Below are 15,471 nucleotides of genomic sequence, written 5' to 3'. Positions count from 1 at the left end.
CAGATGCGGCATACCCCCTCCGGCCCTGTGTCATGCACCCGTACACGGGCCACCTGTCAGCCAGCCAAGAGCGCTTCAACATGCACCTGAACCACGTGCCCCAGGTGGTGGAGCGCACATTTGGCCACCTCAAGGGGCGCTGGAGGTGTCTCCTCACCCGCCTTGATGTGGGCCCCACCAACATCCCCCAGATTGTGGGTGCGTGCAGCACCCTCCACAACCTGGTGGAGAGCAAGGGGGAGGCATTCTTTCAGGGCTGGGCTGTGGAGGCCGGCAGGGCCGATGTGCAACCACCCGCTGCCCCCAGTCGCCAGGTGGACCCCGAAGGGACCCGGGTCCAGGAGGCCCTGCAGGCCCATTTCGACAAGGCCACAGGGTGAACTCTGGCAGGCCCCCCACCCTCCACAACACTCCCTGCCCCTACGCCCACATCACAGAGCACCCAAGAGCACACACCCCCACTTTTCTTGTAAATAAAAACAGACATGTTTTTCGTCAAACCAGAATATATATGTTGAACTCTTCTTCTTATATTATAACTATGTACAGCCAAAATAAATATTATATATATACGTATTATAAGATGAAAGGAAAAAAAAAGGGGAGGACAAGGAAGGGGAGAACTATTTACATGGGGGGGCAGGTATCATCATAACATAACAGAACAGGGCTCTAATACAAACTATTTACAAAACATAGGTGAGGGGGATATATACCCGCTAATTTCCAGCGCTGGGGGTGGGCGGCCGCAACCTGCGCCTCGGCCGCAGCCCATGCCGGGGCTGGCTGGGGGCCGGGTGGACCGGGAGATAAGGCCGGCGGGTGTCAGCTGGCCCCGGGTCCCCCTCGGCGGATGGGCCCTCGGTGGCGGACAGCGGTGTGACAGTGGGTGGAGCAGCGGGCAGAGCGGCGGCTGGCACAGCATGGGAGGCCAGGTAGTCCGCTATGCATTCGAAGGTGCGCATAAAGGCCCCCCATGCCTCCTGATGCCAGGCCAGCGCCCGCTCTTGGAGCTGGAGGCGCCGCTCGTCCACCCGCAGACGCTGCTTGGAGACCTCCAGCTGCCGACGAAGGATGGCCAGCAGCTGGGGGTCCGTCGCCATCCGGGGGTGGGGCTGGCTCTGCCGTCGTCCCTCCCCTGGGGCCGGTCGGTGCTCCGCTGAGGGGCTGGCCTGGAGTGATGGCCCTGGTGGGCTCTCTGGGACCACTGACACCTCGCTGGCGCTCTCCGGTCCTTCCGATGGTGCAGCTGCGGAACACGGGGGGGAAGAAGAGTGGAGACAGCCGTTAGTGTGGGCCCTGAGCTGTGGCCCTTGTCCCCCCCACCTTTCTGCTGCTGGTTCCCCGTCCCCGGGAGATGCTGCTGCTGCTGCTGATGGGTGTCCCGCCCCCTCCCCCCGGGGGACCCTAGGGTTCCGCTCCCCCCATCCCCAGGGATGGGGCATGGCACTGTCGTGCTGGGGGGGGCAGGGGCTGATGCACTTTTCTGAGGGACATGCCACTGCTGTCCTTGGGGCCATGGTCATATCTATCACCCCCGCCCCTCAACCCCGGGGGTGTGCACCGGGGGGTACATACCTGATGGTCCACTCCCACGGTCGGGGGGACACGCGGGCGGCAGACGCCCAGCTGGAGCTCCTGGATGGCAGGACGATCGTCAGGCCGGCGTCGCTGGAGGAGGACTCCCCCTCTTCTTCCTCCTCCTCCTCCGGTGCCCCGGGGGTGGGCTCCTGTGGGGGGCCCCCGGGGTGCGGGGCTTGCCTCCAGGGCGGTCTCCACCTCCGGGGCCTGCTGGGGCTCCTCGGCCGAGGTATCAAGAGTGGCCGGAGGGCAGGAGGTGTGCCGGGGGCCTAGGATGTCCCTGAGCTCCCTGTAAAAGGGGCAAGTGCCGGGGGCGGCCCCAGATCGGCCGGCCGCATCCCGGGCCCGGGCGTAACCCTGCCGCAGCTCCTTCACCTTACTCCGGACATGATCCGGAGTGCGGGCAGGGTGAGCCTGGGCGGCCAGGCCCTCGGCCAGCCGAGCGAACACATCCGCGTTCTGCCTCTTGCTCCCCATTACCTGGAGCACCTCCTCCTCGCTCCAGAGCCCCAGCAGGTCCCGAAGCTCGGCCTCCGTCCAGGAGGGGCCCCGCTGCTGCTTCCCAGCCTGGCTGCCGGTCTGGGAGCCCTGGCTCCCTTTGTGGGGGCGTGGCCGGGGGGCGGCCATCACAGCGCTGGGGGGTTGTTGTGGCTGCAGAGGAGTGTGCAGGCTGGCTGCGTGGCTGCGCTGCCTCCTGCACGCGCTCTCAGCTTCCTGCACGGGAAGGCAGGGGGCGGGGAGCTTTAAGGGGCCGCTGCACACGGCGACCATCGAGCTCAGGGGCTGGAGAGAGCGTGTCTCAACCCTTCAGCTGATGGCTGCCATGACGGACCCCGGTATTGCGATGTTGTGGGACGCGCAACGGCTACACGTTTCCTACTTCGACGTCGAAGTAGGGCGCTATTGCCATCTCCTGATGGGGATAGCGACTTTGACGTCTCGCTGCCTTACGTCGATGTCAACTTCGAAATAGCGCCCGCCATGTGTAGCCGTGATGGGCGCTATTTTGAAGTTGGCGTGGCTACTTCGAAGTAGCCGGCACGTGTAGGTGCGGCCATATTGTGTCCATTGTACTTGCACAGTCTTGGAGTAGTTTACAAAATTTGTGGTTTTGCTGGGTTGCTCTGGACCCTGTTGGTTTATGGGTTTCACAATGTGCATTTAGTTGCATGTGTATTCTGATGGATATTAAGATTTCACAAAAGCAGCAACATGTTTTCTCACCATGATCTAATTTGGGGCCTTTTGCTCTTGTCATCAGCTGTTAGTGTCTATGGCAATTCAGAGAGAAAAGCCGCTATTCTGATTTACTTTGTTTTCAAGGAAGGATCCCTAGGTTACAAACCCTTCTTAGTAGTGTGCAAGGAAAGGCTTAAAAGATGAAATATGGGAAAACCTTGGGAGAAGGAAAATTTGTATCTAAAGTCTGAAACATTTTTGTATCTCTTTAGATGGTTAACGTGTCACGGCTAGAAGGGTCTGATAACCCTGTAGAACTGATTTATTTTGTGGAGGATCAAACTGGAGAGAGGCTCAGTGCTGTAAAGTCTTCAGATCTGATTAACAGAGTTGACATCCAGAGAGCCGCCATCATTCTCGGATACCGCATTCAAGGCGCAGTTGCGCAGCGTAAGTCCTGCCAACTCCTCGTTGCTGTACTGCTGAAGAGAAGGGGGACTTCCCCAAAGCAAACTAAAATCTATTTTATCACGTCTGTACTGTGTTAGAATTGATTGGGTCACACATGTTTTCAAATGTTGTTTTCCTTCTACTTTAGTAGTTTAGATCGTCTCAGTTACTCTCTAAGTTTATAATGTGCACTATTTCTTAATGTAGTCTAATACTTGTTTGGGAAACATTCACAAAGTGGTAAAGATAAACCATCTTTGGGATGTTATTTAAAAACATAAGAATAACCATACTGGAGCAGACCAAAGGTCCATCTAGCCCAATACCATGTGTTCTGACAGTAGCCAATGTTAGGTGCCCCAGAGGGAATGAAGAGAACAGGTAACCATCATTCTCATCTTCTGGTAAATGGAGGTTAAGGACACCATTCCTGCCCATCTCAGCTGAGACAGGGTGCTGTCACAGAAAACCCCTTGGAAATGTTGCGCAGTGTGCTGATCATGCCAGTGGCACCCTCCTTCTTGCTCTCTGGGGTTCTGTCTTACCTTGTCCTGCTAGAAGCCAGATCTTCCCATCTCTCCTAGCCAACTCACAGAGTTGGGGTTACTGCCCCTAGCAGAGCAAAGCAGACTGATTTACTTCAACTCTGGGAGGATGCAGCTGTAGGGCACAGAACCCAAGAGACCAACCTTCAAAAGGGATCAAATCACCAAATATATCCATCTCTGTGGAAGAGTTTTGCAGAGAGAGGACTCATAAGGTTAAGCCCCCCTTTATCAATGTAAAGAGAGAGCTGCACCTCTTCCTGGTAGCAAATTTTTACACCAGGCTTGATCATAATCAAAAGAGTTTGATTAAGCAAAACCAGTAGGATTTAAGTGCTTATAGGTGAAAACAAACAGATCAAGGTCAACTTAATAAAATAAAATGAAAAGAAAATGCATAGTTAGGTGTAACTTCCCTAAGAGACTTAATGCATGCCGATTCTTGCCTAAAGAACTGTTCTCGTGTCAGGTAAAATATGCAAACCAGAGCTGCTGTTTTTCTCTGATTTTGGTCAGCAGCTTCTCATAGTCCTTTGTTTGTTCTTAGGGTGTATCAAGCAGATTCCAAAGTAAGCTGAAAACAATAACAACAACAACAACAAAGTAGCTTCCCATTGCGTAAATAGACTTTTTCATAGGGTAGGAAGTCTTTGTTTTACACCTCCCGTCAACCCCCATGGAAAAACACTGGCTTTTAGTACCAGGTGATGTGGTCACATGTCTTTCTATTACCTTGACTATGCTGCATAGTCTGTTTCCTATAAATGTAGTTCTTTGCTAACAATTGTGAGTGTAGGGATGAATATCCTCTGAAGTGTCAACAGATAAATTATGTAACTATATAAAATTGTCTCTCCACTTCCCTCTTCTAACTCTGCAGCTGTGGATACAGTGAAAGAGTCATCATCTGAATCTCAGAATAATAATCTGTGGATTATTGTTGGTGTGGTAGTCCCTGTGGCTGTGGTTCTGCTTATCATTATTATTTTATACTGGAAACTGTGCCGAACAGACAAGTTGGAGTTTCAGCCAGATACCATGAGCAATATTCAGCAGCGACAGAAGGTAAGAGGAAATGGGAACATGTGTTGGGAGTACTGGATGCAACAGTCTAGGAAAATATATAACATTTGTTACATGAGAAGATTGGTTTGTTCGTTTGTTTGTAACAATTTGTTACATTGTTACATGGGAAGGTTAAATGCACTATGGCAGGGGCTTCCTGCAAACTGAGGTGCGGGGAGTGGAACTACTAAGAATTGCACAATTATAGAATCAAAGAATTATGTTGTTTCCATTGCTTTACCTTGTGTTATCTAATGCTGCATTACACCCTTAGGTCTGTCTTCCATATGGGGAAACTTAGGTTGAAAGAAGCTTGCCTACATCATTTAGCGCATGTTCTTGCCCTATGTTTCTTGTGAGACAGATGTTGTATTATTCCTTCTAAATGCAAATACTTCTCTAACTTTGCTGGGACCATCTCTGTGTCTTACGAATGCCTCATAAGCCAAACTGTTCCATTGCTCAATTGTCCCATTATTTCCTGGAAACTGAGACTTATTTCAGGGTTTCTTGGACGTAGGCTATTACAGATTTATTAATTGTTTTGCAAGTATAATGCAAAAAGCGTGTACTTTGTCCTTGTAAGGGTCTAACTTGCTTTTACAAGTGCATTTAGCTGCTTGAAATGGAACTTAAAACCTGTTATGCCTCCCACCAATCTTGCACAAATTGCTTTGTGTCATCAGGCATAACATTGTGCATGCATATAATAAAATCTTAGAACCTGGGCTGTGTAATGGATCTGTTCTTGAACATTTTTGTTGCTTTGCAGTTATGTATGACTGCGTGTTTATTTTTACAGAGGTTGTATGTGCCCTACTGAGCGAAATATATGATATTTTGCTCATATCAGTTCTCTGTACTGGTAGAACTGTTCCTTTTAACTTCCTGGATAGAGAATCATCTTTAGTTTTATGTTTTAGAGCTGATATATGGAGCTCACTCAGTAGTGATGAAAGTATACAGTTGATTTACAACTTAAAGCTCTTTCTGTGTTTCAGCCAGAGGGTTAATTTGTAGCTTTGGTAGATATGCCTGTATAATCTTTAATCTAGCTAGTTAACTAAAAATAACAGTGGCATGAGCTTCCATGAAGTCTGTATAATACCATCTGATCCCCCAGGTATATACTCCTGTTGCTAGGCGTAATGAAGCCTGTGCTGCAGTGTCCTTGTTGCTATTTTTAGTGAACTACCTAACTCAAAGCTATTTCGAGTATGTCAACATGAGCTGAATGTTATACCGTTATTTGCAGTTTTAGATGAAGCTTGAGGATTCAGCCGCAATATTTAATGTGGCAAGTGCAATGCTTCCCTCTTAGCATATGTGATGGACAAGGCATTGTCTAGCCTTGCTGTTTCACAAAAGTGGGGAACAGTTGAGAAAAACACCACTCAGAACAACCACTCTGCTTTGACTCGGTGCTCGCTCACAGGGAAACTTGCAGCCTGGTGAATCACAAACTTTGCTTTCTACAGAGGTCCAAAGTGTTTTTGGACTTCTTCCACTCAAGCATTAAGCAAAGCAAACCATATGTAAACCCTGTTCCTGCACTGGGATCTGTTAAAGCAAGCTTACACCTATGTAAGTGGTGCCTCTGTTGTGCCTCTTGCAAGTGAACAGGTCTGCACATGGGTTCTGGGGTTTCATGCTGGTAAGTCCTGTTGCAGGCCTGGGGTTTTAACTTGTGAGATTGAATAGGATCAGAGGTTTGGTTATTACAGCTGAAGTGCTGGAGTGCTAGACCACAGATGGTGAGGAATTTGATAGTGTATTTTTTGTGCTTAACTGCCTTAAGCAGTACATTACTAAATTATTAATCCAGTGTTTTCATAAACGATTAATTAGTACAAAGAAGAGAAAGAAAGATAAACCTCTTATGGCATCCTCCTTTTTCCTTTGTGCTTAATGAACAAAACTGAGGAGGACAGAACAGTGTGTCTGAAATACTTAGTGGCTTGTGCTCCAAGATATAGGAGTGGAAGAGGATAAGCTCTTGCTTTCTCTTGCCATTGACATTGGTAAGGTATTATTATTACAGTCACATTCAGCATGCCATCACCTCACGTTCAGTCTAACAGTAAAAGTCTCTGTAAAAGTATTATCTGTACACAGTTAATTAAAGGAGGGAAAGATTGTAGAAGTGGAAAGTGGCTGCACTCTTCTAAAGCAGTGAGAACAAAACAATAGCGGCTCCCACTTACTTTGCAATTGTAGAATTCAGTTGCAGAATCAAGGCCAGCAGCAAGTGAAACCTTAGATCAGTGTCCCCCAAAGTGTGGTATGTGAAGTACTGGTGGTGCATGGAAGGGTTTCAAGGAGTACCTGGAAGATAATAAGTAACTGAAAATCAGGAGATGAGCACTGGGAAAGGGTAGTACGCCAATAAAGCCAAAGTCCTGAAAGGGGCACGCTTTAAATGCTGCCTTAAATGAACATCAGCTCTTGGTTGTTCATTTTACCCTGGTGGGGTAGTATTTAATTCACAGGTTCATTGGGGGCAATACTTATTCCTGAATGGGATTTTAAAATTAATTTCAGATTTGACATGTAGTGAAGGATAATACTTTATATATTTTTTGTTTGAGGAAATGTTTAAAAATAAACATGATTTATCATTATTTTTTTATTTGTTAAGCACTGATAATGTGCTAAGGTCAGCGCCAGATAATAAACAAAGAAAGACAGTCCCTTCCTCAAGAGGATTAAAATTGAAGTAGGTAGGCAGTGATAAGCTATGAAGGTACTTGAGAAACTTGATGGATGGCTGCTAGTTTAGGGCTAAATTTACTCGAGCTTTGATGTCTTTTTGCAAGTTATCTCTTAAATGTGGTGCCTTACACCACTAGCATATATGGGAAAGTGCTTAACAGCTTGTGATTTTTTTTTTTCAAGAAATTTGAGAGAGAGATGGTGGCTGATCTCATGAAATCTTGCAATACAACATATTACAATAGCTTCAATATTTTGGGGAGAAAATATAGCTTCTACTGATGTAACGTTTAACAGTATTTGGCTAGTTTGGGATACCTACAAAAGCATGTGAATTCACTTCTTGCTTCAAGAAGGCCTTTTAATATGTTTGGTGTGTGGTTATTGTATCTGATATATAATACAGGCAGACAAAAGAGAACTGCTAAGAAATACTAATGCTATTAGATCACTCCCATTATGGGGTACTTGTGATACTTTGTACCCGTGCCTTTTCTGGAGTTCAAAGTTTGTTTTACTTCTTTAATAATTTGTAATTAAGTGCCAAAATTCATTTCTGTTTTGTCAATGTGTCTAATAAATGTGTTCCGCCTTGGGGATCTGTAACCTTAGTTTACTCCTGTATGCTCCAGGTCTTCAATTTTCTGTTGTCTCAATCTCAATCAGAGAATAGTGAAACCATCTCATTGACTAACACACAAGAAACAGCTCAAATAGTGTCTTTGTTTTGGAAAAATCTATACTCAGTTTGTCTTTTTTGTCACTGTTTTCATTGTACTTTACATTATAATCACCAAAGAATCAAAAATCTTGAATTTTTGGTTCAAATCTTGCTTCAGTTGTCTGATAAGCCTGCAACGTTATTTTTTTAGGGAGGTATTTATAAGTACAAACGTATAATACAAACTGGAAAGAACCTGTGAGGTCATCTAGTCCAACCTGCAGTTGTCAATGGAAGATTATCTCTAGAATATATTTTCTAATGTGTTCCTGCACCTAGTATTCAATGTTGCAAGTGATCGGTTTTTAACTACTTATAAAATTCCAATCATCTGGAATCTCTCCCAGTCTCCAACATTCTTCAAAGATAATGGCCAAAGGACATCTGTCAATTCCCTCAGTACCCTTGGGTGCATTAAATCCAGACCCATGGATTTGTGTACATCTAGTTTTTTTAAGTCGATCTTAACTTGTTCCTTCCCCACCAAGGGCTGCCCTCCACCTTCCCGTACTGCAATGTCTAGCACCGTAGCGTGGGAGTTGTCCTTGTCCGTGAAGACTGCGGCAAAAAAAGCATTGAATACTTCAGCTTTTCTTATGTCATCTGTCACTGGGGTACCTCTCTCCTCCAGTAAGGGTCACACACCTTCCCTGATAAGCCTCTTATTGTTAACATGCCTGTAAAAACCCTTCTTTTTACCCTGTGCATCCCTTGCCAGCTGCAGTTCCAATTGTGCCATTGCTGTTCTGATTACTGCCCAGCATTTTCCAGCAGTATATTTATACTTCTCCTTAGTCATCTGTCCAAGTTTCCACTTCTTATACACATCAGCGATTTCCCTGTTAAGCCAGCTTGGTTGCCAACCATATTTGTGTTTCTTACTGTGCAGTGGCATTGCTTGTTCCTGTGCCTTCAGCAAGACTTCTTTAAAATACTGCCAGTTCTCTTGAACTCTTTTCCCCTTCATCTTCATTTCCCGGGGATCCTGCCCATCAGTTTTCTCAGGGGACCAAATCTGCCCTTTTGAAATCAAGGGTCTGTATATTAGCTCACCTTTCTTCCATTTGTAAGGATCTTGAAATCTACTGTCTCGGGATCACTGCAGCCCAGGTTGCCACCCACTTCTGTATCTCCTACTAGTTCTTCCCTGTTTGTGAGCAGCAAGTCAAGTTGTGCATGGCCCCTGGTTGGTTCCATCAGCACTTGTACCAGGCAGTTATCCCCAACAGTCTCCAAAAACTTCCTGGATTGTCTGTGTGCTGCTGTATTTGTCTCCCAACATATGTCATTATAATTAAAGTCTCCCATGAGAACCAGGACCTGTGATTTGGAAGCTTCTCTTAGCTGTCTGTCAGCCTGCCAAGATGCACCTTTCAGTTTGTGGGAAACCTCTTTTGGGAGCAAAAAGAGTGATGGGTGTGTTTGTTATGCAGTCATTATATGCATGCGTTTGCTGTGCAAAACAGAATTGTTATAGGTTTTTTCTACTTTTCAACTTCCAGACTTCTTACTTAAATGTGATCTCTAAAAAACCCAGTTTTTAAAAACAGTGTAAAAATCTGGAATGGCACTGTTTCTGACCATTTCCAGGTCTGGAAAATTATCAGGTGATCGTCTTATTCTTATCATCTGAATTAAATTGAAAGAGCCAATAACAAATATTTTTGAAATAAGAAGTGATCTGTTTTATAAATGTAGTTTAGACCAGAGGTGAGCAAACTTTTTATGCTGGGCCCTTTTCTTCATCCTTGCAATTATCAGGTCCCCCACCCTCAGTCTCACTTGGAGCCTGTGGGGGTGGGGGAGCCAGCAGAGGCTGCGAGGGTGGGCAATTGCATTGCATCCCCCCTTATGAAATTTCATGCCTCCCTAAGGGGGTGTGACCCCCACTTTGCATACCCCTGTTCTACGCAGAGTGGAGAAGGCCAGCAGTCCTCCCTGCCTCACCCATCAATCTGCTCAGGTCTCCTCTTCAAGCCCCAGTGCCAAATTATTGGAGAGTCAATGGCCTTTTTGCTAATGAAAGTCAGTTTCACTCTTTTAGGCTGCAGAGAAAAGCCTGAGGAAGTGACCAGGGGATGATGAGGCTGCCCACTGTTTTTGTTACAGCACTTGCTGGGGAGTGCTGGCCACACTGCTTGAGGCGGAAAGGGCCCAAAACCAACAGTCCCAGCCAAGACTGCAGTTCAGGGGTTCCCAAGTAGTTGGTGGCAAGTCAGAAGCCCTGTGGCAATGTACATACCAGCCCCTCCTACAGCCCAGTCAATGCCCAGCCCAGCACAGAAGAACCAGGCTGCTCTCACAGCAAGCAGGACCCTGGCACTGAGTGAGGGGGAGGTGGAGCCTGGAGCAGATGGCCGAGCCTGGGAGCAGAGTTTCCCTGGGTGCAGGCTGTACAGCGAGGGATGCAGACTCTTTCTGAGGCAAGGGCTGTGCAGCAGAGGGCAGATGAAGCATCCCCCATCAGCTTGGCTGCAACAGCTGAAAGCCAAGGGGTAAAGAGGAGGCAGCAGCGTTGAGACAACCCCAACCTCACAGCAGGAGAGACGTTAGAGAAGCCGCTGCTGCTGCCAGTAATGTCTCCACCTACCCCTTTAAAGCAAGCAGGTGACACACACAAGAGACGTCTTTTTCTGCCTCCATGAGTGGTTAAGCCAATTGTGCTGTGCCCCGCCCACTTTACAAAATCTCCTGACCCCCTCAAGGGGACACCCCCCCTTTGTGCACCCCTGGTTTATACCATAAAGGGCCTGTTTGAACTCCTTTCTTGGGTAGAGCTCCCACTAAATCCAGTAAATAATGAGGTGAGGACCCAAACTTCTTTAGATTAGAAGAACTTGATAAACCTCTCCCTACCTAGCCCCCCCACTCCACCCAACCAGAGTGAAGCATAGCAGATGTAGTTAGAGCTTTAATCTTATGGTTTCCTGAGGGCCTGCAACTCCTTTCTTGCTTGCTCATGGGGATTGCTGTGGCTTAAAGCACAGTACGCCCACACAGCAGCAAAGTTAAGCTGATTGCAGCAGCATATCAGCTTTATGATCCTGATGAAGACTGGTCCTTCAGACCACCAATTCCCAGCCAAAACAGTCAGTTATGTGCTGTAATTTAGCAATGCCATGTGATGGGACAAGGAAGTAGTCTTGGATTTGATATGGTAATGCAGTTTCTGTGTGCCTGTGTATCCTTATGCCTCAGACACTTCATCTGTAAAACAGGAACAATAATCCTTCCATATCTCAACAATACTAAGAGATCATTGTAAAATTTGTGTGGTACTTTGAGATTCTTAGATGGAAAACCCAATAAAAATGACAGTTGTTATTCTAATGATTAAGGAATTAGTTGTCTGTGTGGTAGCACTGTGTGGTGCCTCCTCTTGCCTGAAGGTACTGTTTTGTATCTTAAATTACATATAATCTGCAAACAAGTTTCTTTGTATCATTCTCTTCCCCCTCATTCTTAGAACGTGTCACCATTCTAAAGATCATTGATTACAATGCCCAACAGCAGCCTGACATGAAGTTTTCATACTCAGTGTCTTTTAATGATTCTTGTTTTGTCTTTATTCTCTCATAACAGCTACAAGCCCCCAGTGTGAAGGGGTTTGATTTTGCTAAACAGCACCTGGGCCAGCACAACAAAGACGATATCCTGATCATTCATGAGCCAGCTCCTATTACAGGACATATTAAAGACACTGCCCCGTCTGAAAATGGAGATGTTCCAAGCCCCAAATTGAAGACCACTTCAAAGCCTGCAAAGAATGTTCGACGCAGAGGGAGGTTAGTTCTGCTGAAGTGCAGTAGCCTTGGATAGATGATGATTGATTAATTGCAAAGTGTCATTGTACACTGCAAAGCATTTTCAGTGAAGGATCCTTGACTTTTGAATTTGCTTTTTCTAGCAGTTCCTCAGAATTTATGTCTAGCTACTTCATCAGAACCGTTGCAAGACTGTTTGTTTGTTTGTTTTTCTGTTAATGGCAGTGTTTTCAGTCAAATAAGATATATGGGGCAGGGTACAGGCTGGGCAGATGAGAGTATTGCCTGTTACAGGGTAATGTTAAGTGTATATGTCTAATGCATTGAATTTTGTAATTGTTTCCGGTCAGTAGGGGACTGGGTGATTAAGAAATCCTATTAGTGATGCTAGTTGCAATTTTTATATGTAAGTCATACTAATAGTCCCACAAATCAACAAAAGTCACAAAACTAAAGGAAGACTCCCTCTTCTGGACCCATCACTGTGTTACCTATCTGCTAAATGGCCAACACTCTCCTCAAACTGTTGTCAGGCAAAAAGGTCCACAGCTAAGCAAATTGAAAACAACATAACATCCTTTACTTAGAATAATCCTGGCCTTCAACAAGGGTTGAATGACATTTGTCCAATACTCACTGTTCTGTCAGAGAGATTCAGGCTGTGGGGAAGAAAGGTGTGCAGCTGAGACATCAAGTTAGACATAGTTGTGCTGTGGCATTTGTGATGACAGAAGCCATCCATCTTCTGGCTCATAGAGCTATTAATTTTCTTGACTATTGTGATCAGGGAAGTCTCCTGCCACTCCAGTTCCCTCTGTCTCATGTGGTACATGGAAGAAGAAGTGCGATACTCTGATATTCGCCTAAGTGTATGTTTATGGCATAACTAAATTTGACTTGAGCTTCTGTAGGAATTATTCTCACCAAAAAGCATGACAGCATCTTTGCAGAAAAGACCAGATATAGGTTTTTGGGAGATGAGTGATTTCATGGCTCACAACTGTGCTGATTGAAGGGCAGTCACTGGTGCCATATGAAACCTATCACATCATATCAGTTTTGACACCCATAACTTCTGTAGCATCACTTCTCACCATGCTTCCATGCCCAAATCCCCAGACTAATACTTACCCTCTTCCTTTACCATATTCAGAACTTAAATGCAGAGAGTTTGATGCCTACCAGTGGTGAAAGGCTGAATGTGGTGGAGAACTAGCAGGGAGGGCAGAGGCTGGATGAATATGATGGATAGGAGGAGTGGGGATGTGTGAAAACATGGGGCAAGGGATTGTGTAAGCACTGTAAGAGAATGCCTAAGAAGAGTGGGCTTGTTGGGGGTGAGCACTGAGGAAGTCTGTGAAGGGAAGGAGGAGTATGGCACTGAAGGGAGAGTGTTGGAGGGGGTGCAGGGCTGTAGTGGGATATGATTGAGCTGGGGGGCACATAGGAATTTGTGTGTGAGGGAAATGTGGAACATAAGGGCACAAGCTGGGTGGGGCCTGTGGGGAAGATATGAAGCTGAGAGGAGGAGCCAAGCTGTGATGAACCACAAGTGTCTCAACAGAACAAATTTCTCTCTGTTGCATTGTCCCCCAGTTCTTCTTCCTCTGTCCTTCATATCTCTGGTCACTCACATCCCTTTTGAAGGAGACTTAGGTTGGGTCTACATGGAGGGGTATTGCTGGCAGCTTCAGGCTAATGAACATTCTTGCAATTGCAAATGGCTGCTCATTAGCATAATCATGTGGCTAATTAGCATAGCCGTGCAAGGTCTCACTGCCAGCAGAAGCAATCCTGGCAATTACTAGCCAATAAACCTAATTTTGATATTAGGCAAATTGGCTGGAAACTACAGTAAAGAACAGAATTATTGGACATATAGACGAACACAGTATGTTAAGAAAGAGACAACATAGCTTTTGTAAAGGGAAATCATGTCTCACCAATCAATTAGAATTAATTGAAAGTATCATCATATGCGGACAAGGGTGATCCAATCCATATAGTGTACCTGGACATTCAGAATGCATTTGACAAAGTCCCTAACCAAAGGTTCTTAAGGAAAATAAGTAGTCATGGAATAAAAGGGAAAGTTCCCTCATAGATGAGTAGCTAATTAAAAGATGTGAAAGAAAGCATAGGAATAAAAAATTTTCGTAGTGAAGAGCAGCAAATAGCGGGCCTCCAAAGGTTTATGCTGCAGCCAGTGCTGTTCAGCATACACAGGTGAGTCTGGATAAAAGAGGAAATGGAGAGGTGGCACAGTTTGTGTGCAATATGCCATTACTCAAGATAGTTAAGTTCAGATCAGACTTCAAAGAGCTACAGAGGGATCTCAGAGAGTTGTGGGACTGGGCAACAAAATGGGTGATGAAATTCAGAGTTGACAAGTGCAAAGTAATGCTCATTGGAAAACAATTCCAACTATGAGGACAAAATGATGGGGTCTAAGTTAGCTGTTTCCACTCAAGAAAGAGATGTTGGAGTCACCAGTGATAGTGCTCTGAAAACATGGTGCTGACTGTGCAATGACAGTCAAAAAAAGCTAACAAGGACGTAAGGAACCTTTAGGAAGGGGTAGGTAGTAAGACATAAAATATCATAAGACCATCCTAGAATGCTGCTTAAAAGTTCTGGTCCCTCTGCCTCAAAAAGATACATTAGAATTGAAAAGAGTACTAAGAAGGGCAAAAAAATGATTAAAGGTATGGAACATCTCTAGGAGAAGAGATTAAAGAGTGAGAATGTTCACCTTAGAAAAGAGACAACTGGAGGGGAAGGAGGGAAGATGTGATCCAAATCTATAAAATCATGACTGGTGTGGAGGAAGTAGGAAATGTTATTCAGCTCTCTAACAAAAGAACCCTGGGTTTTCCAATTAAATTAATAATCAGGAAATTTAAACATAAAGATACATCATCACACTACGCATGGTCAACCTGTGGGTTTTTGTTTCCAGGGGACATTGTGAAGGCAAAAAGAATAACTGTGTTCAAAAAGAGTAGGTAAAAAGTAAAAGTAAATTCTTAGCCAGGATGGCCAGGGATGCCACTCTATGCTTTGGGTGTATCTAAGGACAGGTCTACGCTAGACCTGAAAGTCAATCTTAGATAGACAACTCTAGCTGCGACAGTTGCATTGCTGGAATCGAGGTATCTAAGATCAATTTATCAGGCCATTCTCACAGAGGGATGTCAATGGGAGAGTTTCACCCATGAATCTCCTTTATTCCTCACATGAATCAGGAGTACCAGGGTTGTCTGTTGAGCCCTGAGGGTTTGATTTAGCACATTTTCACTAGGCATACTAAGTCAAACCCCAGAAGATTGACCCGGTCAGGGTCGATCTTCCAGTAAGTATCGATTGTACCCTAAGCCTCTGCCTGTCCAAAGCTGGGAGTGGACCACAGGGATGGATCACTGAACAAATCCCCTGTTCTGTTCTGTTCTGTTCT

At 45.6% G+C, this 15,471-nt stretch overlaps 1 protein-coding gene across 2 annotated transcripts in view; it reads left to right on the top strand.

The window, feature by feature from the left end:
• The window catches only part of KIAA1549 (KIAA1549 ortholog), a 190,624-nt gene that overhangs the window by 125,135 nt on the left and 50,018 nt on the right, over positions 1 to 15,471 (top strand). For both annotated transcript variants that reach the window (XM_075007368.1, XM_075007378.1), the window contains 3 exons: positions 3,033 to 3,210; positions 4,636 to 4,820; positions 11,836 to 12,038. In XM_075007368.1, the coding sequence (XP_074863469.1) occupies positions 3,033 to 3,210; positions 4,636 to 4,820; positions 11,836 to 12,038 (566 nt within the window). The remainder of the gene's footprint in view (positions 1 to 3,032; positions 3,211 to 4,635; positions 4,821 to 11,835; positions 12,039 to 15,471) is intronic.

The sequence above is a fragment of the Carettochelys insculpta genome, chromosome 1 (assembly GCF_033958435.1).
Source record: "Carettochelys insculpta isolate YL-2023 chromosome 1, ASM3395843v1, whole genome shotgun sequence".
In the NCBI taxonomy this organism is placed as follows: domain Eukaryota; kingdom Metazoa; phylum Chordata; order Testudines; family Carettochelyidae; genus Carettochelys; species Carettochelys insculpta.
The sequence above is the reverse complement of the archived record's forward strand: the minus strand, read 5'-3'. Positions and strand labels throughout refer to the sequence as shown.